The following is a 27,344-nucleotide window of genomic DNA, read 5'->3' as shown; positions in this document are numbered from 1 at the left end:
TTTAAAATATACAGGAGCACAGAGGGTCGAGCCCCAGCATCGATTTTAATATAACGTGTTTGTGTGCGTGGCTTCCCAAAGGGTTCTTTTTCTAATATTGGTCTTCATTTCTCTCTCACTTTGCTCCCTGGCTGGTAGATGCGTTGTTCTTGTCTGCAGAGTGCCGAGTGGGGTTTACTGAGTATGTGTCATTTCTGCGACACACGGCTGAGAAATGGGGAAAAGACAGGCGTGCACCGCGCTTGGAAAAAAACACAACACGTTTCAAGGTAGTGGGTAGATAGATGCAAGAGGGCACGAAGTACAAGACAATCTTTAGCTCAATAAATCTGCAGGAGCCCACTGGAATGTGGCACAGGTAGCACCGGGGCAGGTGCGAGCTGGGTTTGGCCGCCGCAGGGGCCACAGTGGGCCCTGGCCGTTCGAGGGAAAGAGATGATCTCTCGAGTTCAGCAAAACAGGTGAAGGACCCAAATGTTGCCAGGACCATAAATGCATGCTGCTCAGGGCGCCTCTTGAACCCAAAGCACCAACGGCTCACAGGAAAAGCCCCGTGAGCCCTTTGACAGGGTGCTTACAGGTGAACAGAGGCTTGCTGATCTAGGAGACAGCTTCTCGAGGGGCCTATTTGAGCAACCGGGGAATGGTCAGAGGGAGCCGGTCACACGCGACCTGGGGCACAAGGGCTGTAGGCAAACAGCATTAGGCACCAACAGATCAGACAGCCCGAGGACCGGAGGACCCGGATGTTCTATGCGGGCATGTCAAGAGATGGGTGGTGAGAGTGGAAGGTCACAACAGCGCACACTCATCAACACACAGTGACACTGCCTGGAGACGCTGAGGGTCGGGGGACCAGGGGAACCTCCCGCAGGGGGCGCTGTACCATCTCTATGGTAACGTCTGAGGCTGCTCCCTCAACCCCTGCTCTACTGACCCGTTGGAGCGCAGATTTCTCGGTGGTGGGAGGCTGATGAGTTAGCAGCATCCCTGACCTCCACAGCCAAGATGGCAACAGGATCCCCAACTTGTGGGCGCCCCCCTCAAAATGTCTTCAGCCACTGTTCTCCGGGTGAACATTGAGAGCCCCCGGCTGAGACGGGGATACGGATGAAGAGGTGAGCGATGGTATTGGAGTTGTACTAGAAGATGCAAGCAGAGGCCGCAGAGCCCCACCTACTGCTGCTGAGTTGTTCCAACTCACAAAGAGCCTAGAGGACACAGCAGCTCGCCCCTCAGGGTTCCCAAAACTGTCATCTTCACGGAAGCACACTCCTCTTTCCCAGAGAAAAGGCGGTGGGCTCGAACCACTGACCTTTTGGTTGGCAGTTGAATGCTGTAACTGCTGTGCCACCGGGGTGAGTTAACGGGAGGGAGGAGAGAGGATACCCCATGATCAAATTTCTGGGGCTACTCTTGACTTTCCCAAAGCCAACCTCCTGCAACCTTCTCTTTCGGTAGTTTGAGATAAGTTTTAAGTCCTACCAACCTGAAACTGGGCACATTATAAAGGTGACCGAAACCCAGGTGGCAAAAGATTTGGGTATTGTTTCGGTCGCTCTATAAAACCTCGGTGGCACAGAGGGCAGATGTAGTCATAAAAAAGTACACACTTTCCAACAGATAGCAATGTCTACAGAAATATTATCTTCACCCACTATTTGACAGTATTGTGACAGTTTTATTTCAAAATATCATCATGTGAATTAAAACTTAAAAAAAATTTTTTAACACAGAAGAAAGGCCTTTGATTTGCAAATTCTTTGTAAAAGTAAACTTCTTGTTTAATGAGCTCCACTCCCAGGGCCAAGCTGATTGTGCAGGAATCAAGACAACATCAGCTTCAATGGCCCCTGGAAACCATTTCACTGGGACCTGCAGACAGCCAGAGCCTAGGCAGCATCTCCATTAAGACACCGAGTTTCGGAGCCGGAGTGGCAACCTCATACAGGGAGCCCTGGTGGTGCTGTCCGGTGAGCGGTGGATTGCTAACCACAGGACCGGCAGTTCTAATCCACCGCTGTTCCAAAGGAGACCGATGAGGCGATTGCTCCTATAAAGATCTACAGCCTCTGAAATCCTAACTCAGTTCACCGTGAGTCGGACAGAATCGGCTCACTAGCAGCGGGTTTGGGTGTTCTGTTTCGCGGCCTCATCAAGCGATGGCGAGTGTGCCGGGCCCCAGCCCTGACTCTCCTGCTTCTGGCTCTGTGACCAGAGCAGGTGCCCTCTGCCCCTCACCTACGACACGAGGGCACCAGCAGGGCTGAACCACCCGGAGTTTTCCTGTGGGTTTTAAATGAACAACACATGCAAAGTGCTTGAACCAGGCCTGGGGACGAAGCAAGGGTTTGAACAACTGTTGGCTCCGACTACGATGAGTCCTCTTGTGTTACTTTTCTTGGGTAAAGTCAACTCAAGGGGCTCTCTGAGATCTACCAACACTGACTGGAAAAAAAGGGCAATCAAGTGTAGCTGTATGTTCATCATTGTGGATATTGTCCTTTAAAAAATGATACGCAACGCTAAGAACATGCTTCAAGCAGGGTGAAACAGTGCCTAAGTATTCAACTGCTAACACATGGTTGGAGGGCTGAACCCACCACTCACTCCTCCGGACAGAGACAAGTCATCTGCTTCTGTAAAGACATACAGCCACGGAAACCCTAGGGGCCACCTCGACTCTGTCCTGTCCATCCCGTGCTTGTCAAAAGTCAACCCCATGGCAGTGGACAGGGCTATCTGTCTGTTTGGGCGATGAAGGTGTGATTGGTTCTTACAAGGGTAAGGAGTGGGAGATGATGAATTTTTTTAAGCTTCTGTGTAATCGCAAGGTCTTCCTTCCCTAGGTTGACTTTGGGCATGATACCAAGAAGGACCAGTCCCTGGGGAAGGTCAAGCAGTGAGACTCAGAATGAAGAGAGCAAGGGACCCTCGGCAAGAGAGCGTGGCTGCAACCACAGGATGGACAACGGAAAGACAGGACGGCACAGCACCAGTGGTGTTTCCTCCATTGTTCTAGTGTCGGGACTCGACAGGACCCAACAGCATCCTGCTCATTTGAAGCAGATCAGCAATCTCCCTACTGCGGCAGTTTGAGCAATGACCTGTCTAAGTAAACCAACCTGGCGCAGTAGGAATAATAGAAGATTTCCAGAAATCTGTTGGATAATGGCTTTTTAATGAACAGACATTTTCCATGTTCAATTAGTGGCTGCAGTTGACTTTTTGGTTTTGTTTTGACTTGGTTTGCTTTTAATCCACCAACTCATCAGGAAAGCAAAATGCAACTGGAACTTACCACTGTTCAAAGACTTTGGTTCTAATCGAATCAGGGAGGTAAAGTAGGAAGATGATCTGATCCGAGAAGTTGTGAAGCAACTCGTTTTTACAGCATTAATTGAAACATTTAGTTAACCTCTATTGTTATGCTTTATCCTGACACAAAAATCACACAAACAATTTTAAAGGGGCAGCATGAAAAATGTTCCTAATGCAGTGATTTTCGTCTGGAGAAGGTAGATGGTGCAGGCGAAGGGACGGAGCTGGAACTCGTGCGAGGCTAAGAAAACGCTCTGTGCTTGTCATCGACCCCATGGAGGAAACCCCTGGGCCAGTGTCAAAGGCAAAAGTCCCAGCGGCTCACGTTTCTTAATCAATTCGAAACATTGAAGTGTGTGGCCTGACCGTGATGGTGTATAAACACACTTCGACCATTATACGAAAGACACGTAGTAACAATAAAGCCGCTGCCATCCAGTCAATCCCGGTGCCTAGCAAGCCCAGAGGACGGAGCAGAACTGCCCCACGGAGTCTCCAGAGGGACATGTTTACGGAAGCAGACTGCCACATCTTCATCCTGGGAGCAAACTGACATCTCCCTAGTGCCCATGCTGCCTACGCACCTTTCAGTTGAAGGCTCTCTGGGCAACACTGTGAAGGTGGGGAGGGTGTACTGGGCTCCCTGCGTGGGCACCCCAACAAACAGATGGCTGCCAGTAGGCCTAGGGCTCAGGAGTCTGCCAGGCCGAGACCCACCCCCACAGCCAATGCCTTTAAATCTGGACATCGGAACTCAGGCACTGACCCTCAGGCCACTGACCACCTACCTTCCGTCGCAGACAGAACAAAGTCTACGCATCAAATGCTACTTGGAATGGAGAAGCACAGTCCCTCGTCCAGGGGGCCCATGCGTGGGAAGGACGCTCAAAGATCTCTTACACTCGCACGAGGCCTGCAAGGCTGGCTCCCAACCCACAGAAGAGACCAAAGCAAAGGCCAATGGCTCGGGGTGCCCAGCACTTGCAACAGCCAGAACGGTGCTCAGATAAGCCTGATAGCGGCAGGCCTCTTTGCAGGACCATGAGAGACATGGCTGGGCGGGGCTCTGCGGTGAGATCCGTGTCGGGTCCTGGTTGTGCTGCTCACTCAAGCTTTCCCAGGGCCCCTTTCTCAGTCACCTACCTACACACAACAGGGATGGTTAGACAAAGCAGGTGACTGGCAATAACGGTCTGTGGAAAGGTTGCTTAGCAACTTGTTAAGGACATTCACACACACACACACACAACCAAAAGGGCTGGATTGTTCCAGGGTGGAGAAGTGTCGATAAGGACTCTCAACCACTATCCAAGAGCTCAGAGATCCAATCCCAAGGAATCCAGCACAGTGCTCTGGGAGACCAGGTGTGGCCATGCAGTCAGGAGTGCCTGAACTAGCCCCTGGGCATCTCCACGGTCTCTGACTCTCTCTCTCTCTCTCACACTCACTGGCATTGAGTCGATTCCGACTCAGAGCAGCCCTGGAGGTCAGGGTGGAAATGCCCCTGTGGGTTTCCGAGACTACCTCTTACAGCTCCGGCAGAGTAGAGGGTGGTTTTTGAACTGCTGGCCTCGCAGTTAGCAGCCCAGTGTGTAGCCACTGTGCCAAATTTCTCCGGCAGACATAACTGTTGCAGGGTTTTCTCCGGGTTTGAACATCCGGTCGGCTTATCAAAAACGATCGGGGGTAGGGTGCCAATGCAGTGCCTCAAAACCAATCCGAGAGGAAACTGATTTGGAGGAAAACCAAGAAGTGAAAAGGTGTGAGTGGACGATCCAACCTGCTACAATGGTCAGTTACAGGAAGGCGCTGGCCCGTGAAATGGACAAGGACCGCTTGAACGGCAGCAAGAGTGAGGTGGAGGTAGAACTGCTGACTGACGAGCACCAGATGCGGTCAGTCTCAGTTCTGCACGTAAAGCACAGGCAAGGGGGGAAGGTAGGGAGGAAGTGGGGTTAATAAGAAACAAATACCAGGGTTTCTGTACTAAGGAAGACTCTCTGACATGTCCGAGCACATCGAGGAATATTTTGCAGATCATGCTGGTGGCAGAGTGGGTTACTCGTTGGGTGGCTAACCTGAAGGTCAGCAGTTCAAAACTGCCAGCAGGAGAAAGATGAGGCTTCCTATTCTTGTAAAGATTAACACTCTTAGAAGCCTACAAGGCCAGTTCTGTTCTGTCCTGTAGGGTCATTGTGAGTCTAATGAACTGGGTGGCAGTGGGTTTAGAGTTTTACTTTGCCAACAACTGCTCACTGTCCACAAAGAAGCCACAGGCTGGGACACACGTCGACACAGGGCTGCCAGTCAAATCTCCACTGTTCTTTGTGAGACTTTGTAAACGCAGCCCGGGTGGAACGAGGGCAAATGCCTGGCTACTAACCTAGAGGTCAGTGGCTTCAAACCCCCAGCTGCTCTGTGGCAGTCAGCGTCTGTAGAGATGTACAGCCCTGGAAATCCAATGGGTCTGTAACACAGTAATGGTGCCGCCAGGCAGACGTTGGACTGCTAACTGTAGGGTCAGTGGTTCAAACCCACCAGTGGCTCTATTGGAGAAAAACGAGGCTATCTGCTCCCATAAGGATTTGCACGTGTACGCATGTGCATGCACACACACATACACACATGCCACTACAAGTCAGAATTGATTCGATGATAGTGAGATAATAACAAAGATTACATGATAAAATGACTAGTTTATACAGAGAAATATCAAATCAAGCGTATGTCCAAAATTGTGAACAGGAGCCAAGTCTGGGCTGGTCAGGCTGAGTACCGGCATAAGACACGGGAGACTCCGAAGGGAGACCATGTGATTTGGTAAGCACACCCCTACAAATGGCAAAGGCACACAGAACCACTTCCCTAAACTGCTGACAAGGCTTTATCTCATTAACTCAACAGCTACAGCCAGCATCACAGGCTCTGTGATTCTAAAAGTGTTTCAAATATTGCACATACAATATTCCCAAGGCTTTTCCTGCAGGCTTCTTTTCTGGTAAAGGAAAAAAAGAAAGATAGCTATTGATTCTTTTAAGAACTATGATATAGATGAACACACACTTTTTTACCAAGGTCTGACAGCGGGAAGTTTTCATAAAGAAGGCTTGAAGCTTTTTTTTAGGGGTGGGGGGAGAAAAATAATAGAAAAGGCTGCCCACCACCTGCCTCTGCCCTCTTTCAAGGTGACAGAAAACAAATCCTTTATCAATACTCATTCGTCTCATCACAGTGAGGTTGCCAGCCCCAAGCCTCCTGAGACAGGAAGGTGGCTTTCACTCACACCTTCTCTTCACCTCACCTGTCCTTTCCCTTCTAGAAATGGTGGCAGAGCAAACTGCGGTTGAATAACAAAAGGGGGGAGAGCCCCCAAAGTGAGTTCATGTGGAACACACTGCATCATTTGGGAAGAAAGGATGACCAAAAACGAAAACCTATTATTCCTGTGTGACACTTAATAGACCCAATAAATATGCGAGAACCGCCCAAAAGCCTTGATTAAAATAAAACCACACGAAAAGTCATCATAAAATCTCAAAGACACGAAATTCTGCCAGAATGCATGGCTTCTGATTGCCTGCTAATCAAAGTGGTCATCTGAATTTCTTGGGGGGGGGGGTTTAACAAAGAGTTAAAGGTCACTATCAAAGTATATGATCCACCAACCTCTCCCACCTAAACAATTGTACAGGATTGCATTGGAAACCACTGAAAATGCACTGAGACACCTTTCCCTGCACTAATCATATTTTGACTTTCAAACCTCAGGACAGATACAGACACACACACACACAGTGTCCCCAAGAATCCCATGTCCCATCCTGAATTTCATGGTCTGTCCCGCAGGTTAATGCAAATCGACATAAGCTTACCCTCTACCATCGAACCCACCTCCACTTAAAACCACCCTGTGGGACAGAGCAGAACCGTCCCCGCACCCCGACTTTCCAAGATGGCCTGATCTTTCTTCCACAGAGCGGCTGGTGGGTTCGAACAGCTGGCCTTGCAGCTAGCAGCTCACCATGTAACCAACCCACTGAGCCATTTGTCTAAGCAGAATGCTGTTCAAACAAAGGCTTCCATTCGAGATGTACAATAAAAGGCCCAGGGAGGTTCCGCTTATGCTCACGGTCCTGGGACCAGTGAGGATGAGAGGCTAGGTGTACACCTGGTTCACACCTAGCTCTCGCTGGCAAGAGTTGAGACAACACAGGACCCACATGGACACGGCTAGAGCCTCTCCTCCTGGGCAGTGGGCGCGTGTGTGACACGCAGAGCAGAAATGATATGCATCCACCGTTGGCACTAGAATGCACTGTGTTAGAAGCACACTTCAGAAAATGCACAGATGGGACGCATTGGAATAATGCATACATACTTTTATGAATAAGTATAGGCTTGAAAAGCCTTTAAAAAGTCAGACATTTTACCTCTCCCATTAAAAAAAAAAACAAAAACTTTTTTCATAAGTGGCCTTTTTAAGGCTGCACATAAGGATGTGCATGCCTGCCGAGCATCCCAAGGTAATTGTTTGCCACAGTCCACTCCTCCCAGCCCCACGGAGGTCTTTTGACTGCGCCCAGTCTCCCACGCCTGCAAACACACACTTCACTGGGCCTTCTCCAGGCTGAGAGGGGGACAGGGAGCACTAAACGCAGCAGCCGTACCCAAGTGTCTCCACGAAATCCATCGACCGGAACAGAGCACAGGTGGCGAGGCAAGGTAAGAGGTAGGCTGCTAACTGCAACATGGGGGGGTTCAAACCCACCAGCGGCTAGAGAGAAAGACAAGGCTCTCTGCTCCTACCAAGAGTCCCCGCCTCCGATGCCCTCTCAGACAGTTCCAGTTCCGCTCCATAGGGCAGGAAAAAGGGGGGGAGCCCCCAAAGTGAGTTCGTCAAGTCAGAAGCGACTCCATGGCGGTGGGTCTGCTGGTGGACCGGGCTGTTTTTGTTTAAAGGGGGATTATTCCCAAATGAAGCAGCTATATTATAAAGGGCTTTGATTTGACGTTACACACTTCTGTCAGGCCAATTGTCTTAAGTAAGTAGATTTTACTAATGACTTCCATTTGTTAATCCAGGCATTGTATGCGACAGAACATTCATCATTAATTACAATACTGTTTACCAGACTGCCCCGTTTCCATCATAAATGCACTCATTTACAGGAAGGAATCTGAGAAATGCCTAGAGCCTTTTGGCCCAAAGTAGGCCCAATACTGCTGGGGGGCCATGGAGCAAATGGCGGAGGCGGGTTGGGGCAGCTGCACAATCATCAGAGACCTACAATTGATCCACAATTAAAGGCTGCAGTACAAAAGTTTTTCATTGCCAAGGGAACTCTATGTAATTTTTTCTTTTTTTGAAAAGGGGACAGTAAGCCACCTAAGTGTGAGAACCTATGACTTAGAGAATCCTCAAGAACTCCTTATCACCTGCCGAGAAAACCACACTCCCAAACCAAACTCACTGCCACCCCTTCATTATGACTCAGCTCTCCTACAGGGCAGAGTGGAGCTGTCCCTTGGGGTGTTCAAGGCTGTAAATCTTTACGGTGTAGAAAGCTGACCTTTCTCCTGCAGGTCTGAACTGCTGACTTTGTGATTAGCAGCCCCACGTGTCGCCCACTGTATATTTACGCTACTGAGACCTACAGACAGGCTAGTCAGGCAGGCCTCCTTTTACGGCACTCCACTCCAGTGCTCTGCACAGACACTGTGCAAGTTCAAGGTTTGTGACAACCCCACGTCCCGCCAGCCTATCGGTGCCATCTTTCACATCTCTGTGAAATGGCAGGTGCTCACTGCACATCTGTGTCCCATGTGGTCATTCTCAGTGTTTCCAACTCTTTCATTGTGCTACTGTGCACTTAAGAGCCTAGAGTACAAAGCTGGCATAAATTTTATACGGACTGGGAAACCCAAAATGCAGGTGCTCACTTGTCTTATGATAACAAAATACTGGTAGTCTGGAAGCCAACCCACAGCCAACCCAAGATCTACCTATACTGGTCATCTAAGTTCCACTTTGGGAAGAGGGCAACATGGGGCTTTTACCAAAAAACCTCAACACTATCAATTCTGAATTCATAAGGACCCTATGGGACAGGGTAGAACTGCCCCTGTGGGTTTTTGAAAGTAACTCTTTACAAGAGCTGAAAGCCTCCTTTTTCTCCCACAGAGTGGCTGGTGGTTTCGAACTACTGATCTTGCAGTTAGCAGCCCAATGCATAACCACAGCACCACCAAGCAAGGTTCCTTAGCGGCTTTACTAGTATAATACAAATCTTAAAACAGCCAGGCTATCCATTTTTAAGGCAGCCCAGAGTTCAGCCACAGACAAATCATGATTCTGATTACCATCGTTCCTCCCTACAGAGATGTGGTAACTGGCAGGTCCGCCAACATGCCAGGGGAACCACAACGCTCACCGCTTTTGCTTCTCCGATTCTTTCCTCGCTTGCTCCAGTGCCAGCTCCTGGGCCACTCTTCTTCTCAAGTCTTCTTCGGAAACTAGGATCAATAAAGAGGGGCAGGGGAGAGAATGAGGCGTCTTCCAAAAGCTAACAAGCAACATCATCGGAAAGTGAACCCGAGGCTTCAGCGTAGTGGGCAGAGTCCTGCCAGGGGTCTGTCTTTCCTCGGTATGACCTGCCCAGAACCAATTCCGACCCATCACAATGCCGCAGGACAGGACGACCTGCCCTCCAAGAGGGCTTCTCAGGAGAGTCATCTTGCCCGAAACTGGCTGCCACCCCTTTCTCCCCCAGAGCAGCTGGTGGTGGGCTGGCTGGAGGGGCTGACTTTTCAGTTAGCAGCCGCACGCTTAACCGCTGTGCCACCAGGGTTCCTGGGACCTACCTAAGCACTATGGCAAAGGCCAATTAGTGCCCTTCAAGAATAATTTAATCAAGAGCTCCCTGGTGACCTAGAAATTTCTACACCTGCCAAAATGTATAATAAACTCAGGGAGCTGCTTACTGCCCAGTGGGGACTGAGTCAGTCATTCGGTCCAGATTCTTTAAAATGATGTCCCATCATTAGCATGTGACAAGGGCCAGGAAGGGCAGGAGAGGTTTTAATAAAGGGAGGGGCTGGATGAGGGAAAATGATGCCCAACTCTTACCACTTTGATAGCTAAGCATTCAATCAAGGCACCCAGAGAGACCCATCTGTATTGCCTGTAACTTATGAGAAAAGGGAAGGCAATAATTTCGAAACTTTAATTTTTATTTTTTGATGCCTGTAATTCAGACTCCAGTGCCCACAACTACAGAGAGACCCAGAGCGGAGCTGAGGACAAGCTGGAGGGTTGTAAGTTCCCGGGGACTTTGATTGGAAACATCTGGTGTTTTCAATGGGAAGATTCTGTGTGGTATGTTTTTTGTTAACAGCCTTACAGCTACAGTGTGGCAAAACAGACACCTTTCGTAGACTTCCTGAGAGCTTTCCTGAGAAACGAGCAGAAACGATTTCTTCTTTCACACCCACGAGGGATGCGGACAAGAAAGCCCCAGAATCTCTTGGGAGAGAGGCTCCTGGGTGCATGCGGTCCCTAACTGCTCTTCACCTGGTTGAGACTGTAGGATGGGCATCTTGGCCAGGGCTCTCTATGCTCTGGGGAACACATTATTGAATGACCCCACCAATTTTAAGCACCTTGCTTCAGGACAGAGGCAAAGGAAGACTCACAGTACCATATGCAGAAACCTCTTTAAATATTTAGCAGCCAGAGGGCAATAGCAAGGAAGATAAATGAGAGGTCTCAAGGGGTGTGGCTTATGGGCATCTCCACAGACAGCCGCAGAAAGATGGCATCAACCCAGGGAAAAGGCAACTCAAGGAGGGAGTTAGCACCCGGTCATCTGAGCTCCTTTGTGACCCCTTTTACTTCGCTCTAGTTTTTAACACTCGCTGCTTTCTTGTCCATTAAGGTTTTGATCTGTTTTACTTTGTTATTCTCGTTAGTTTTTGTTGTTGTCATTTATTTTCTTGTAATATCTTTCTGTGTATGCAATCCAGGATAGGTATCTAGAGACGGTCACTGGATTCATGGTTCCTTGAGGGTTGGGGCAGCAGAGGTTGAGGGGAAATGGGGAGCTCATAATCATGAGGACAAGATTGAAGAAAATACTCTAAAACTGATTGTGATGATGCTTACACAACTCTTCTTAATGTGCCTGAACTGCTGAATTGTATGATGTGTGAATTTGATGCCAATACAACTGTTGAAAGAGAAAAAACGAACAAGGAAAACTATGTCACGGCATATGAGGGAACTGCAAAACGGGGTCGGGCAGGGGGTGGGGTGGGGGGTGGAATTAAAAGATACTGGAATTTTTCCACAAACTTTATGAAGCCCCATCGACGAATCTCTTATGGATCCCAGGGGACTTGGATCCAGGCTTGTAATGAACTCTTATAAAGTAAAAAGGCAAATGCCAACCATTAAACAAAGGAGAAACTGGCCTAGAACTGGCCATGAAGCACATGAAAAGTTGCTCGCCATCATTAGTCATTAGGAAAAGGAAAAGTCAAGCCATGTGAGGGGCCACTTCCCACACACTACAAGAGGGATAAGACCAGAGAGAGGCGGAGACCGGAGGCCACATTAGTCATTGGTGACACTATGGCTTAGGAAAATAGTTTGGCAGTTCCTTAGTTACTAAACATACTTAGCATCTGATCTAGCATTTTCACTCCTAGGTACAGGAGACAGATGCACTCAGGAGAGTCTGAAACACTTATCTCTATAAGAACCTGTACAAGAACGTTGATAGCAGCACTGCTCACAATTATCCTCCGCGTGAAGACGAGTTAATGTCCAACTGATGAATGAATGAATGAATGAATGAATGCAACTCTACAATGGAGTATTGTTTCCCAATTTCTCTCTCTCTCTCTCTCTCTCTCTCTCACACACACACACACACACACACACACACACACACGAAGCCTGATTCATGGTGTAGCGCGGATCAAGCTTGAAAAGAGTACACAACTCCACCGCACAGACTTCCCCTAAATCCATTCACCACCCAAGCTGTGGTTTCCTCATGCAAAAACTGGGTTCTTGTGAGATAAAAATATAAAGGAAATGGTATAATCCCTTGGATGAACAAGAGGCTTGTAAAGAACTTTCACAACTCAACCACGGAAGGCAATGACACAACTGAGCAGTGGCCAGGAGACGTGAACAGGCATTTCTCCAGAGGGTGACAGGCTGGCCAGTGAGGACCAAGGAGATGGCCAGCTCAGAACTCCAGGCCTAACTCAGCATCAGGTCTCCCTCTACAGCCTCGCAGGTAAGAAAGCCCAGGAGGCAATCCGCGTCTGTAAGTGGTTTGCAGCCTGCAGCTCCTTAGGCGGCAGAGGCTGGACAAACGACCCAACTGAAGTGAGCGTGGCATCACAGCTTTAACCACTGGACCAAACGGTGCTCTGCCGCTGGACAGACACACGGTCAATCCACATAACTAGAACCACACCGAGTCCCCTAGATGGTTTCCAGCCAACACAGCAAACCCACTCAGACAAAAAGCCCAGCCCTATCTGGAAACTCAGAAGCCCCTGGTTCTGTAAATGGTTTGTACTTGACCCCAGAAGGAGGTTGCCAGTTCACACCCACCCAGCTGAAAGGCCAGGCGATCTGCCTCGTGAAGGTTACAGCCAAGAGAGCCTCATGGGGCACTTCCACTCTGTCACACACAGAGATGGGTCAACAGGAGCCGGCATCGTTTGATGGCACTGGCCTTGGTTATCTTGGTGCTGGGCTCTGGCCGCAGGTCTAGGTGGGAAGCACTGAGCCAGCTGATGAAGCAACCCGGCACCTTCGCAATCCATCGACGGCTCCGGCTCAGGGGGAAACCGGGACTAGCAGGGAGCTTCCCATTAAAAGTTAGACCAGGATGAAATGAGGGTATGGTGGGTGGGAAGGGGCCCATGTTGGAAGAAGCTGAGCAATGGCAATATGGGGAGACAGAGATGTGGTTTGGTGACGGTCTGTTCTTTCCCGAGCCCTTCCCGCTCCTACCTGTTGCCCCTGCCACCTGCTAGGGTGAGGTGCCGCAGAGAACTGGGACCACTTTGATGAGGCCATGACAGGTGCTGAGAGAGGACAGGAAGAAGGCACTAGGAATGGACAGAGCAGGAACATTCCCAACAGCTCCTAGACCCCGTGCCCACGGGCTGGCAGGTCAAGCAGGCGACCCTACTACCTATATACCAGACCAGGGACCAGGGCCGGGCTGACTTCCTAATCCCCAAACAATTTCCAGAAAAGGAGAAGGAGAAAAAGAGGAGAAAAAAAAAATCTGAACTCTCGGGTCTCAAGTCCAAGGTCACAGATGAAAAAGTAATTACCTTAGCTGCAAAGGAGAATTTAAAACAACAAAAGATAAAACATGACCAAGCATGAAGGGCTTAAAAAAATCTCAAAGAGCAAATCACGCATAGGCAGGAAAATGAACCCGGGTGGTAATGGGCTCTGAGCAAATGTAAGCTTCCTGTTAGTTGTTTTTCAATCAAGAGAATACAAGAAAGCAACAACACGTTTCTTCCGAGAGGCCCGCTCCGAAGCACAGAGAACGGGCATTCCGCGTGGAGACAGCGGTGTAAATGGCCTTTTGGAAAACACTCTTTGCGGCTCTCAGGAACCGAGCGTTCTCTCAAATAAGACTGCTATTAAACTAAAAGGTCAGCGTTTCAGGACGGGCTACCCAGAGCGCGGCACAGCAAAGGCCAGCACTGCCTGCTAGCCCGGGGAGTTGGCCAGCAGATCTTTGGAGGCGGGTGGCGCTTGTGACACGGGAAAGGGGGTGAAAACGAGCTAGCAGTGTGCGTGCGACCCCTCTCCATCAAGCCCAGGAAGCACGGTTCCGTGGCTTTTAAGTATGTGCACTGCGTTTCTTTTCAAACAGCTGTAAGACCAGAAAGGATGCGTTCTTCACATACTTGGTCCCGGTGCTTTAAATCAGTCTTTGCAGAAAGTATTTTCTTTCTCGATGACAAACATCTCTCAGTGCACGCACGCATGCTGTCAAAAAGTTACAGTTGACACTGCGACGCCCATCTGCCCCAGGAGAAAAAGCCAGGCGTTGCCATTGCTGGGTTACAGCAGGTGTGAACCTGTACCCCAAACTATGAGAGGGAATAAATACCTCTGCTTGAGAGAAGCTCGTGATTTGTACTGTTTCTGTTTGCTTCCTGGCTTTTCGGTGTCACTGACGTAGACTTCCCATATCAAAGAGAGCTGTGCGCTCACCACCACAACCGATTTTGGAGACTTTTCTTTATTCTTGAACTCATCACCGTTAGCTCCATTCCTCCCCCCCTCTCGGTTTCAATCCAACAACCGTCTGCACAGCTACTGTGTCTAGTCTAAAGATGACTTTTCCGATGCCCTGGGAATCACATGATTGCCTTAGCATTTCTCCCCTGCCCCCACCTCCCCCCACCCACCCCCACACACACAACTTCTAAATGTCTACAGCTAACAAGCTGAATCCAGGATCAAAGGAGTAACTCCAGAATTCCCAAGGTCACTACAGCTGCAGCTGAAGTCCACCCAGCTCCTGGGCTCTCGGTGGTGCTGCCCTGCTCCATCGTCGTGGGAGTTGGCAGGCGTGGGTCCACTGTTGCCACTGTGTGTCACACCATCTCACTTAGGGTGTGTCTCCTTTTTATCCCGTATCCTTTGACCAGACGTGACATGCTGGTCTAGAGATGAGGTCAAACTCCAGGAAGTGCCAAAGTGAGGCAAAGTCTTCGCCTCAGAGAAACAGGCTGTGTGTGTCTCTTCTAAGACTACGGGGTTCTTTATGGCAGTCTGCGGAGTATTCCGGGTTCGTTGCCAACCCCTCGGTACAAATGCATCCAAATTACTTTCCTTTTATATTTCTATAACTTCCCCAGGCATTTGAGCCGACTGAAAAGGCCATGGCTTGGGGCAGACTCGACCTTAGTCAAAGTAACACCTTTTCTTTTAAAATCTGTAAAGGGCTCTTTTGCAGCATATTTTCCCACTAAATACTTCACAGGATTTCCTGGCACCTGCTATCGTGGACATGATGGTTGGACTGTTTCCACTGAATGAAATCATTGACTTCAGTGTCTTCTCCAGGCACAGTCTTAGGAACTGTGAACTCCACGGTCTTACTTCTCAGAGAGGAGCCCTCATGGCACAGAAGGTTAAGTGTTGGGTGCTAACTGCAAGGTCAGCAGTTCAAACTCACCAGCCATTCCTCTGGGGAAAGAGGAGGCTTCCTGTATTAGTCTAGGTACTTTGGAGAAACAAATCCACAGCAACTCATGTATAAGAGAGAGTTTTATGCAAAGAAAATGTGCATCAGGAAAACATCCCAACCCAATGCTGCCCAAGCCCACAAGTCCAACATTAACCCATACCCAACACCCCAGTCCACAAAGTCCTTCACCTCACAAAACAGAGGCAATAATGCCGACTGCAGGAGGAAAGCTGAGTCAGTGAACGTGTAAGCATCTCAGCACTGGCAGGGGTCTCCACACGGCTGCTCCAGCACCCAGGGCTGCATCGGGATAGATCCATGCGGCTTCTCCTTGGGGATGTCTTGTAGGAAATCCATCTTGCAAGCTGAAGCAGGGAACTGCTAAGGCAGCTGCACCCGATGCAACCATCACAAAACAAGAGACCCGAGAACTAGAAAGGCGAGGCTTCACCACCCATTTATCCCTCCGCCTTTCAACCAGCACCACATGTGATTATCGGCCAGGCTGGCACAATTAACTAACTCACTTCCGCTCTCATAAAGACGTGAAGTCTCGGGGCCCGCAAGGAGCAGTTCCACTCTTTCTTAGCATGAGTCAAAAATCAATTCAGCATCAGCGGGTCGGGTTGGGTCTTAATCCTCAAGAGAAAGCATAGCAGAAACGCCTCCCACCTCACCTGTCTTGTACACTGGAAAATGTATGTTCAAGTTTCCGTTTTCAAACCCTGCTTAAACTAAGGAGGAATGGGAGGGAGGTGCTAGGATACACCTAACATAAATCTTTGGGTAGAAATGACTCTGAAGGACGTGATGGATTAGCAGACTCCTCCTCCTCTTCACTTCTGAAAGCACAGAAAGCCTAGACATGCAACCATCACGAGACTTCCGGTTCCCAGGGACCCCAAGAGACCCAGCCAGCTTCCTGGCTGACATCTCCCTCCCCTGGCTGCCGGGTCCCCTCCTAGCCTTCACTCCAAGCCCCAGTCCCAGCACAGGACTTCGGAAATAACCTGTTCGTTTTTATCATAAAAATGACAGCTTGCCTCTTAGGAAAATGTCAGTGCCTTTGGGATTCTTCTCCCCACTGTCCACCCCCACCCCCCATTCCACTTCTCTTTCTGGTTTCACTGATGTAAGTCATGTCAAGTTCAATTTTGTACAGCCTGTGATTTTCATAAGGAGCCGTGGTAGTGTAATAGCTAAGCACGTGGCTGCTCACCGAAAGGTCAGCAGATCAAATCTGCCCAGCGGCTCTGCAAGAGAAAAGACCCCAGGGCCTGCACATCATCAACAGCAACTGGGGTTGGGGGTGGGGCAATAGGTACTCTAGGGGGCGGTGAGTTTATGCTCCTGGGAGAGGAGCATTGTGCTCCCTGAAGCTTCAGGCCTCGTGAACCCTACGGAGAGGTTCTACTCTGTCCTGTGCCTCCAGGAAGCGTCAGGCCTACACAACACACCGCAGCAGCGTTAGCTTCACAGGCGGGTTTATAAGCCCGACCCAAGCCATGGTATTGTCATTTGCCTCACATGCACGTGGAAGTTGGGCACTGAATAAAGAAGACAGGAAAAGGGATGGAAGCATCGGACGCATGGTCCTGGTGCAGAATATTTAAAGTGCCACGGCCTGCCAAAAGAACAAAGAGACAAGTCAGCGTGCTCCCTCTCTAGGCTTGGTCTCACATACTCTGGGCAATCTGTCCAGAGAGACCAGTCTCTGGAGAAGAGACGTCATGCTTGGCATCAAGTAGACGGCCGCGAAAAAGAGGAAGACCGTCAACAAGATGGACTGACACGCGCTGCAACAGGAGGACAAGCGTCCGTACGGGCGGGCGGGTTTCACACTGTTGTACACGGGTCTCCAGGCGCTGGGACCAGCTCGACAGCCGAGCTGTCCAAACGCACAGAGGAGAGGCTATGAAGACCTACCATGGAAGAAAATACGGGTGTGCAGCTGCATCATCCCTGCAGCAGGTGAAAACACAGACCCTGCCTGGCTCAGGATTCAAACAGCGAGGCGAACACGTATACCATCAGCAACAGCCAAATTAAATTTTCAGCTCCATAGAAATAGCCATTCATCTTATCATTTCAATAAATTCATTAGCACGAAAGCGCACTTGCTGTTCAAAAAATAATAATGGTGTCATCCATGCAATGAAAGAACCACAACGGTACATTTCCATTCGAGCTAAATGACGCGCAGCCCGCGTCGGGGTTGCAGGAAGAATCCTGTCCCCATCTGCTTCCCTTCGGAGAGCTACAGGCTAGGGGCAGAGAAAGGGCCAAGGGGACTCAGGGGCTAGGAAGAAAGGGCAATTACCTACGGGGCATGTAGCTACACCTGCCTTAGACATAGCACACACACACACACACACACACAGGGGTGAGGATGTGCGGCTGGCAGTAACGCTTACTCTCTCCCAAGGATCCTTTCCTTCGGGATCCCTTCAAAACGATGGGATCTGTCGGTTTACCTGGCAGGGTTGCGCCAGCTACTGACACACTAACGTTAATGCCGATGCTCCAACAGAGACCCGTAAGCGCGCACTCAGGATCCTCCGCAGTGCACTCGGTGTCACAGAGGGTTTGCCAACAACAGAAGCAGAGCATCACGCTGATGGCTTTGTGCTAACACTGCGCCATTAGGCTTTAGTTAGCACCGCCAAGTTTTCATCAGAACAGCCTCCGCTGTAAGTAACGCCCGTTTCATCATTTGTGTTACAATAATCGCCTGCATAAGGCGGCCCCTTGTCCCAAATAAGCACCGGGGCTGGGCCGCAAGACACGGACACCGGCGGGCGGGCTCACGGTTTTTGGCAGACAGTCAGTCCCTAACGGTGGGATGCAGAGGCTGATCTATACAGTGTCTCGTGTCCTGAGTAATAGTGACAAGACCTCAGAAAGCCTCCAGGAAAAGAAGATCTATAATTTAAATTAAAAAATAATAATTACCTCTGGAGATTGCTTTTTGATGCATCGCCTAATTTTTGTTTCTTTGTTTCCAGAGCGTCCGTGTTTTGTTCACGGGGGAGAGGGACATGCATTAAAAGCCACATGAAGCATCCAGCCCGATGTGAATAGAAAAAAAAAACAAAAGCAAAAAAGGGGCCCAAATCTGTTTCCATCCCGTTCAAATGGGCCTGGCGGGGGCATGGCGAAAAGGTGCGGGCTTTGTGAATCAGAGGGGAGCGTTTCCAATAAAAACCAGCTGAGTGGTTTGTGCAGTCTCGGGTCCAGGAAAGCCTGAGCTAGCTGGGAGACAGCGGGGACCCCGGCCCCCCGGGGACCTCCCCCACCTCCCCGCGGGAGAAAGCACACACAATCTAAGTAAATAGAGTACACTTGCTCCTCAAGAAAGAGCTCCAAGTGGAGCCCCTACCTGCCAGCCCCCCACCCTGCTTTCTGCCCCACAACATGGTGGACGGGAATGATGTTGGTTACCAAGAGGGAAGCAGGGGCGTGTGTCACAAGCTCACTGTACTGTCTGCGCACTTTCAGCTTCTAGGAATAAACGCTTCTCCGTGCGTGTCCTGCCTCCTGGGATGCCGTGAGCAGGAGGACTTCAAGGTCAAGGCCAGGTTTCAGGCATGAACGTCAGTGGTTAGGAGTCGAGCTGCTAACCACAAGGTCAGCAGTTCAAAAACACCAGCCTCACCGTGCGGGACAGTCGGGCGTCCTATTACTGTAGGAAACCCACAAGAGCAGTTCTACCCTGTCAGGAGCTGGAATCAGGTAACCCTGAGTGGGAGTGTATTCAAGGGCAGTGAGTTTGGGTGGCTGCTTTGATGGGTCTGGGTGTGGTGTGCATGGTAGGGTAGCTGGCTGGGTAGCTAACATAAAGATTCAGGTCCATTCATTTGTAAAGCTATTTTTATGTATTTGTTCATACTTTCTTTTCCCACGTGATCTCCAGGAGTCACCCAAACAAAGGAAGCCATCTGAGTGACTAGAAAGTGCATCCACAGGGACTGGATGCCATGGGAGCAGACCCTCAGAGCAGAAGTCACACAGGCAGGTCCCCACCAGAAAAGGGGATCGTGGTCCAAGTCAGTGCAGGGCTCAGTATCAGGAGGGAAACCTAACAAGGTCATCATGCTTGGTCAAGTGGAAGGTCAGAAAAAAAGCAGAGCCCTGATGAGATGGACTGACCCAATGCCTGCAACAGTGGGCTCAAACGTAACTGAGAGTGGGGCAGGATCGAGTAGTGTTCTGTGCTGTTGGGCACAGGGGTGCTCTAAGTAGGAGCCCTACCAACTTGGCATGCCCTCACGATGAGGTTGGCAAGCTGTCAGGGGTCTTTCATGAAGGTGGGGCTTGAGCAACGGTCTTCTACAGTAAACACATTAAAAGGACTTCAACCGGGGTACATCTGAGAAAGAAAATAAGCATCAGCCGATTGCTTGTGAGCTTAAAAAAACTGCATATGACCGAAGCTTATTTGTAAGAGGTGAGAGTCAAACTCAAACCAACCCTACTGTCAATGAGGTACTTCTAACTCACAGTGGGCTTCTAGTACAGGGCAGAACGGCCCTGAGGGCTTCCGAGGCTGTAGATCTTTGCGGAAGGAGAATGGCATGTCCTCCTCCCTTAGAGCAGCAGGTGGGTTTGAACCACTGACTTTGTGGAGGCACCACCAAAAATAAAAATAGATGGGCAAATTATGCCCAATTGAGGGGAGCCTCGAAAATGCGGGAGGAGTGTGGGTAAGGGATGCTAAGAAAAGGGGGACAAGGTCCACTGGAAAACAACACAACACAGCAATGCCAATAGGGTGACAGAGGAAACGTCAAATGGCAAAAGCGTGCAGACAAAACTTGAAGGGGAAAGCAGAAGCCAAGGGTAGTGCTCAGTGTGGTGCTCTAAGGAACAACATCACTTCGTAGAAACACCACTTCTCGGGGCCCACAATCTGGATAAGACCCTAAGCAGAGATGGTGGCGTGAAGATACGACCCACCAGAAAAGATCTTCCACGGGGGGAAGTGGCCCTGAGAGAGGAAAGAGGAGGAAGTTAAAGGTGGACCCAGATGCCGGAGAAACAATCCCCATGATGGTAGAGGAAATGAAGAGAGGTCACTGGATAACCCTCGGCGAGTGTGGAAGATCGGTGGGAGGCGAGAAACAGAAGATAGCAATTACCGACTCCCTGCAACAAGTTCACCGATACAACAAGAAGGAAAGAGGCAGCAAGTTATGGCTGAGATTATTTTCTCTAATAGTGGAAGTCTGATCTTGACCAAAGGGTCCTCACAACCAATAATTCATAGATAAAGTAAAGTACTGAGCAAATCGTCTGAGAAGCTAGACTACATGAAGAGGAACGAAGCACCAGGCCCCAGGAAGGCTCATTAACCACCTGTGCTAAGAAGACGGCACACCTGGCTCGGTGAAACCAAGAAAACAGAGGCACCTGATGGAGGTCAAAGACCACAGTCTTCAGGGTGGACTGCAACTCAATGTGCAGCAAACGAAAACTCACAACAGACAACAACGTGACAAAGACTGGCGTTGCCAAGGATTTCGTTTTACTTGCATCTATAATCAACACCTAGGGAAGCAGCAGCAGTCAAGAAATCAAGCAACATAATCTGTCGGGCAAATGATGGAAAGGTTCATTTTGAAGATTAAAGTGTGCTTGGCCTAAGCCAGGGCATTTTCGATCACCTCATATGCATGCGCAAGTTGGACAACAAAGAAGAAAGACCATGGAAGAACTGATGCATCTGAAGTATGGGGCTGAAAGTACCATAGCCTACCAAGAGAACAAGCCAATCTGTCTCGGAAGAAGTACAGCAGAATGCCCCTCAGGAAACGAGGAGGATGACGTTCATCTCACGTGCACTGGATACGTTGTCAGGAGAGACCAGTCCCCGAAGGACAGCATACGTGGTGGAGTAGAAGGGGAGGGAAAAAGAGGCAGACTCTCGACGAGATGGACGAGACAGTGGCTGCAACAACGGGCTCTCCTCTAACAGGAACTGAGGCCGGTGAGTGATGGGGCAGTGGTTTGTTCTGCTCACTATGAGTCACAACCATCTCAGTGGCACCTAACAACAACAACAAATGGTAATGTATACTGACAAACACAAGCTTTATCTCAACATGAACGCGGAGAAGCTAGTACAGCATTACTCATAAAGATCCAGCCACCGAGTGTATGGGAGCAGTAGGCCAATTCACATATACCCTCTGATCCACTTTCCAAATTACCACTCTGATGGAAGGGTCATAGCACAGGTTTTTAAGTATGTTTCATAACAGTGAAAAAGAGCAGACAAGTAAACTTTCATGCACTAAAAAAACTTCAGGGCCATCCACCCATCAAAACAAAGCCCACTGTCCTCAAGGCTATGGTTCTGAGCCACAGCAAGTGGCACTGCCCCGGGGGGTTTTCAGGCTAGAAAACCTTACAGAAGCCGACTCCCATGGAGCCACTGGTGAATTCAAGCCACCGACCTGTTGGTTAGCAGCCAGGCTCCTTGACTGTACCAACAAGGCTCCTCGAGGTGTGAAGAATGTCCACGGCCATCGAGTCTTCTGCCTCACAGTCAGCAACCCTATTAGGATTTCCAAAACTGCACATCTCAGTAGGGAGCCGACAGCTCATCTCTTGAATCTCGGAGCGGGTCGTGTTTACCAGCCCAATGCCTAGTAGCCAACACTGCTCTTGCCTAATAATCTGCTTTGGTAAACAGGCAGCCAAATCCCATCCTAATCAACAGATTCCACCAACATCTCCCTCCCACTACTGTTAAGAAAGCAGGCGTGCTCGTCAGTGAAGTGAGCTGCACCTTGCCCAAACCTTAATCAGGACTAGCAGTCCTGAACTCTACAAAGGTCCTTTCAACCCTCAACAGCCCTATTTCCCAGGGGAGTCTTCACATTTATCTTTGCGTGGTAAGCAAAGCCCAGAGAAAGACTAAGGCTCGAAGGTCCGAGAAGGAAGCATGCAACGCCTGTAACCAATCTGACGGTCCACAGCCCTGGAGAAAGCCCACAAAAGCCCCATCTCTAGCTGTTCCTTCTTTCGAATGAAGGCAAAAGCTGGGCGCCAGCAGAGCAGTTAGTTCCACGCAGGGGGACCAAACTAGAGCTCTCTTCCTCCAAGCTGGCCCTCCACCTACCAGAGTGTAGACGGGCCCTGGTGCTCTCTCTGCGGGTTAGGCACTGGCTGCCAACTGCAAGGCCTGCGGTTCGAACCCACCAGCCTGCTCTCCGGAAGACTTACATGCTCAGAAACCTTAGGGAAGAGTAGTTCTACTCTGTACTGCAGGGTGGCTAGGAGACAGGAGTCGATTGAGTGGCAGTGGGATTTTAGAGACAGAGGCGAGATCACATGCAGGCAGGTCTCTGAGCCTTCTGTGCACAGCCCATGAAGGGTGAGCCGCCAGCAGGGATCTGTTTAACACAGAAGCTAACCCTGGCAGAGCAATGGCCTCTCCTGGGCAGTTTTAAATAACGCAATTCAGATTTCACTCCCACGCTCAGCTCATATTTTATTTATGGTAGCTCAAATATATTGAAACTGAGAGACCGCAAAATACATATTGGTATAATAGTTTTCATGCCGCAGTGGCGCGATATCCTGGGCTTCACATGGGTTTTTTTGTGTTTGTTTGTTTTAATTCACTTGGTGATAATTAGATCAGCCGATTTCCAAGTCAGGTTGTAATACCCAGCACCTTGTTATTTCTCCTTCATCTAAAGTAACAAATCTCTACTTATTGTTCAAAGAACACCACTTCAGTGAATTCATAAGCAGCTGTGACCTCTAATAAGGCTAAAAACAATGCTCTGTGGGGTCCGGGGAAGCAGAGCGCATCAACCGCTGGTCCTAAACACACGAGGAGGCCCCGCACAATGATCTCCCGGCCAAAAGCATCGTCCAGTTGCTCGTGTAAATTCGAGAATGTGCTTCCCCATTTTCTGAAAGTAAAATAAGTCATTCATGTACACTGGTACAGATAAGAGCTGGAAACACAGGGAAGCCAGGACAGATAAACCCCTCAGGACCAATGAGAGGAGCAATACCAGGAGGGGAAGGGGAAGATGGGGGAGAAAGAGGGAACCAATCACAATGATCTACATATAACCCGCTCCCTGGGGGACGGAAACAGAAAGTGGGTGAAGGGAGACATCGGACAGTGTAAGACATGAAAAAAAAAATTTTTTTTAATATCAAGGGTTCGTGAGGAAGGGAGGGAGAAAAAGTGAGGAGCTGATACCAAGGGCTCAAGTAGAAAGAAAATGTTTTAAGAACGATGATGGCAACAAATATACAAATGTGCTTAACACAATGGATGGATGGATGGATTGTGATGAGAGTTGTACGAGCCCCCAATAAAATGATTTCAAAGTAAATAAATAAAATAAAGTAAGTCACCCACAATAAGACTCGGTGGACCAGCAGAGAACTATAAAACCAGTTATAGTAATTGTATTCCTAATGGTCCCCAAGTCTCCTGAAGACTAACCCTCTATGGAGAAAGCCCCGCCCTCCCCCCAGGATTTTGTCTTTCACGCCATCCCGTGGTGCATGCTCCCGCAGACACTGGACTTGGATTCACCTCCTGGCATGAGGCCGGACAATACCATTTCGTTACCTTCGTTTTAGAAGGATGGCTGAAACCTGTCCGCCTTGCTGTACTCTGCTGGTTTATTTCAAATCCTGGTGGGAAAACTTCCAGCTTCGTGGCAACACAAAAGTCAACCATAGCCCAACCAAACAGCAAACCAACAGTGATGAATCTCCTTAGGGTACCCACAACCACTCTCTGCCAAGCATCAAATTGTCTTTTGTTTTGTTTGTTTTCCTGGTGCCTCCATGTGTACCCTTGCAGAATTATACTCATCAACAACCCAACAGAGAGGGAACAGGGGTGGGGTGGAAATGCAGTCAGACACACACACATACACACACACACACACACACACTCCTTGATAATCGCAGGGAGACAGAAACTAAAGAACCGTCTACCTACACACAATTCCCATCTTTCCACTATTGAGCACGTTCATATCCAGGTACACGTTAAGGCCTTGAAGAGAACAATTTCTCCGATGTGAATTTATTTTATGCCAAAATACTTGTCATCAAAACAATCTTAATGAGATAGTGCTTGGGCCAATTAAATGACAAGAGGGCTTCAAAAAGTTCACGGGGAAATTCTTTCGATGCCCGTTCCCCCACCAACTTCATAAATGCCTCAAAGGTAAACAGAATACTGAACTCACACTGAACGAACAGTTCACAATGGCCACACCATTTTTTGGAGGAGAGGAGGGGGGTGTACCATTTTGATAAGAAAAATAAGAAAAGAATTTAGAACTCCCCACTCTAAATGATCTTGCCTTAATTCAGAGATTCCTTTCATAAATTAAGTAAGTGAAGGGCTTAATGAGGAATTCTTTCTCTCTAAACACCATCAATAAATGAGCTTTCACTACGAGTCTCCAGAATACACGGTGGGAAGGCTGCAAGGGTGTGTGTGCTTGAAGGCCACATGGCACTTAAACAGAAATGCCCCTGTATTACTTTCAAGTACCGTCAGCAACTGGATCCAGTCTAACAAAAGGACTGCCAAGCCAAGCATCTTAGGGGAATTGCTTTAATAAAATTAATAATTAGAACACCAACTTATTCTCGGAAAACTGTAACTTGCAACATACATGATGAAGCCATCAAGTAATGTGCTAAGTAATCTGAAATTTCCTCTCCAGGAATTGTCCTGCCAAGCACTCTCAAGGCCCCTACATCACGATCACCCCCGCTACCCCAGAGTTACCAGTCAGTGCAAAGCTTCTCCAATTTCCTGGAAAAGTGGAAATTAAATGAGGCCAAATTAATAAGGTCTAACTGCATGTTGAACACTTTTAAATGATGTTAACATACTTGCTCTCTCAGGTCACTACAGGGAGTTTGACAAACACACTACAAAACCACCTGCACGTGAATAGGAGAGAAAGCACAGCATAGTCTAGTTCTAATCGGAAGCACGGCCAGGAGATGCAAAGGGCCACCCAGGAAAGGCTTACACCTTATAGTCACAGTCACTTCTGTTGGGGTGCCTGCAAGTTTGCCTTTTCTACAAAGGAAAGTTCTGTGACAAGCAGTGGTGTGGTGGTGGTGGTGTGGTACTGTGGTGATATGGTGGTGGGGTGGTGGTGGTAGTGATGTGGTAGTGGTGGTGGTGTACGGTGGTGTGGTAGTGGTGTAATAGTCGTGTGGTGGTGTGGTAGTGATGGTGGTGGTGTGGTGATGTGATGATGGTGGTGATGTGGTATGGTGGTGGTGGTGTGGTGGTGGTGTGATGTGGTAGTATGGTAGTATGGTTGTGGTGTGGTGTGGTGGTGTGGCGGTTATGGTAGTGTTCGGTAGCTGAGTTGGAAACAAGCAGCAGCTATCTTTGTACAAAAGAACCCAACACTGCCGGTCCTGCACCGGCCTCACAACGGTTGTCACGTCTGAGCCCACTGCTGCAGCCACTGTGTCAGTCCATCTGGTCGAGGGTCTCCTTCCAGCTCTGTTCCAAGCATGATGGGCTTCTCCAGAGGTCCCTCTCTCCTGCTCGTAAGTCCAAAGGAGTTGAAATGAAGTCTCTCCATCCTCCCTTCTACGGAGCATTCTGGCTGTACGTTTTGCAAAGCAGACAGAGCACGATTATTTTAATAGCAGATTCGAATGTAAAGAGTCCTGCAGTCTCTGTCATTCCAGCAAGAGGGTTTACAAAGACCAAAGCTGGGGTTTCTCTGAAAGATGAAGTGCACAGAGGCGGTGTTTTCAGGAGGAGGATGAAGGCCAGGACCCGCAGAGAATATACTGATTGACTGAAAAGCTGCCTGCGTCCTTAGGGAGCGCCCTACCACTGGCTACGACTGCACTGAGGTGGTGTGATATTTTGCAAGCAATTGTTTTAAAACCACACATTCTACAGAATGTCAGCGTGCTAGAATGTTTACCACATTACATAACTAGCCCTCTCCTCTCCCCAACCCCTCCCCCTTCAACCCCACCACCACTGCTATCCCGCCAAAATGTCAGAGTATCTTACAGGAGCGTGTAGGTGCTGGCTGGAGGTGCAGGTCCAATAACAAGAGAATCTCAGCTTCTGATCTCCACGGTTCACGTATTTACTGTCCATGAACTAGACGTGGCAGTAACAAGAATTAATCTGAATCTCTTTCGTTGTCGATGAACACTGCTCAAGTCATAGACTATGATCAATGGAGAGGAAACCAAAGCGTAAAGTAAAACAGATGCAGATCAGGGGTTGTCTGGAAATTCACTCTCATGGCTGGTTTAAATGACTATTCAACCTTCCTTCTAGAAAAATGAAGGCCAGTGGCAAAAAGAAAGACCTAGACAATGAGGGGGAACTATGCGTAGTTTATAAATTAAACAGTGATGAGCCCGAAGCAAATTACGTCCCTAACAGGGCCTTAGTTGGTCGAGTCGTGAAGATATACAGCCAGCGTGACCCCACGGGAGAAACGCACTGAAAACAGTACCAATCGCATGAGAAAAGTCTCAGGCTGGTCAAGAAACACAGGGCATTCAGGAAACTAGCTGTAAGACCTCACGTGGCTGTGTGTGCTGTCCTCCCAGCACAGACCTGCATAAGGACCAATACACGCGAGTTTCTAAACATTCATGGGAAAAGTCCGTTTTCTTTTCATCCCATGTTTCCATGAACTTTTTGAAACCCGCTTGTATATACATGACCTGGAAGAAAAATTGGAGAAAGGAACATGTCTGATTAGAGCACACGAGAGCAAATGA

The 27,344-nt window shown here is 49.1% G+C and overlaps 1 protein-coding gene across 1 annotated transcript in view; it reads right to left on the bottom strand.

Moving 5' to 3' along the window:
* Positions 1-27,344, bottom strand: part of CHCHD3 (coiled-coil-helix-coiled-coil-helix domain containing 3) — a 287,909-nt gene that overhangs the window by 217,034 nt on the left and 43,531 nt on the right. The window contains exon 3 of the mRNA XM_045288924.1: positions 9,753-9,834. Coding sequence (XP_045144859.1) covers positions 9,753-9,834 — 82 coding nt within the window. The remainder of the gene's footprint in view (positions 1-9,752; positions 9,835-27,344) is intronic.

The sequence above is a fragment of the Echinops telfairi genome, unplaced genomic scaffold (genome assembly GCF_000313985.2).
Source record: "Echinops telfairi isolate 266 unplaced genomic scaffold, ASM31398v2 ScPeMD7_23;HRSCAF=83, whole genome shotgun sequence".
In the NCBI taxonomy this organism is placed as follows: domain Eukaryota; kingdom Metazoa; phylum Chordata; class Mammalia; order Afrosoricida; family Tenrecidae; genus Echinops; species Echinops telfairi.
Note: the sequence above shows the minus strand (reverse complement) of the source record. Positions and strands in the feature narration are given on the sequence as shown.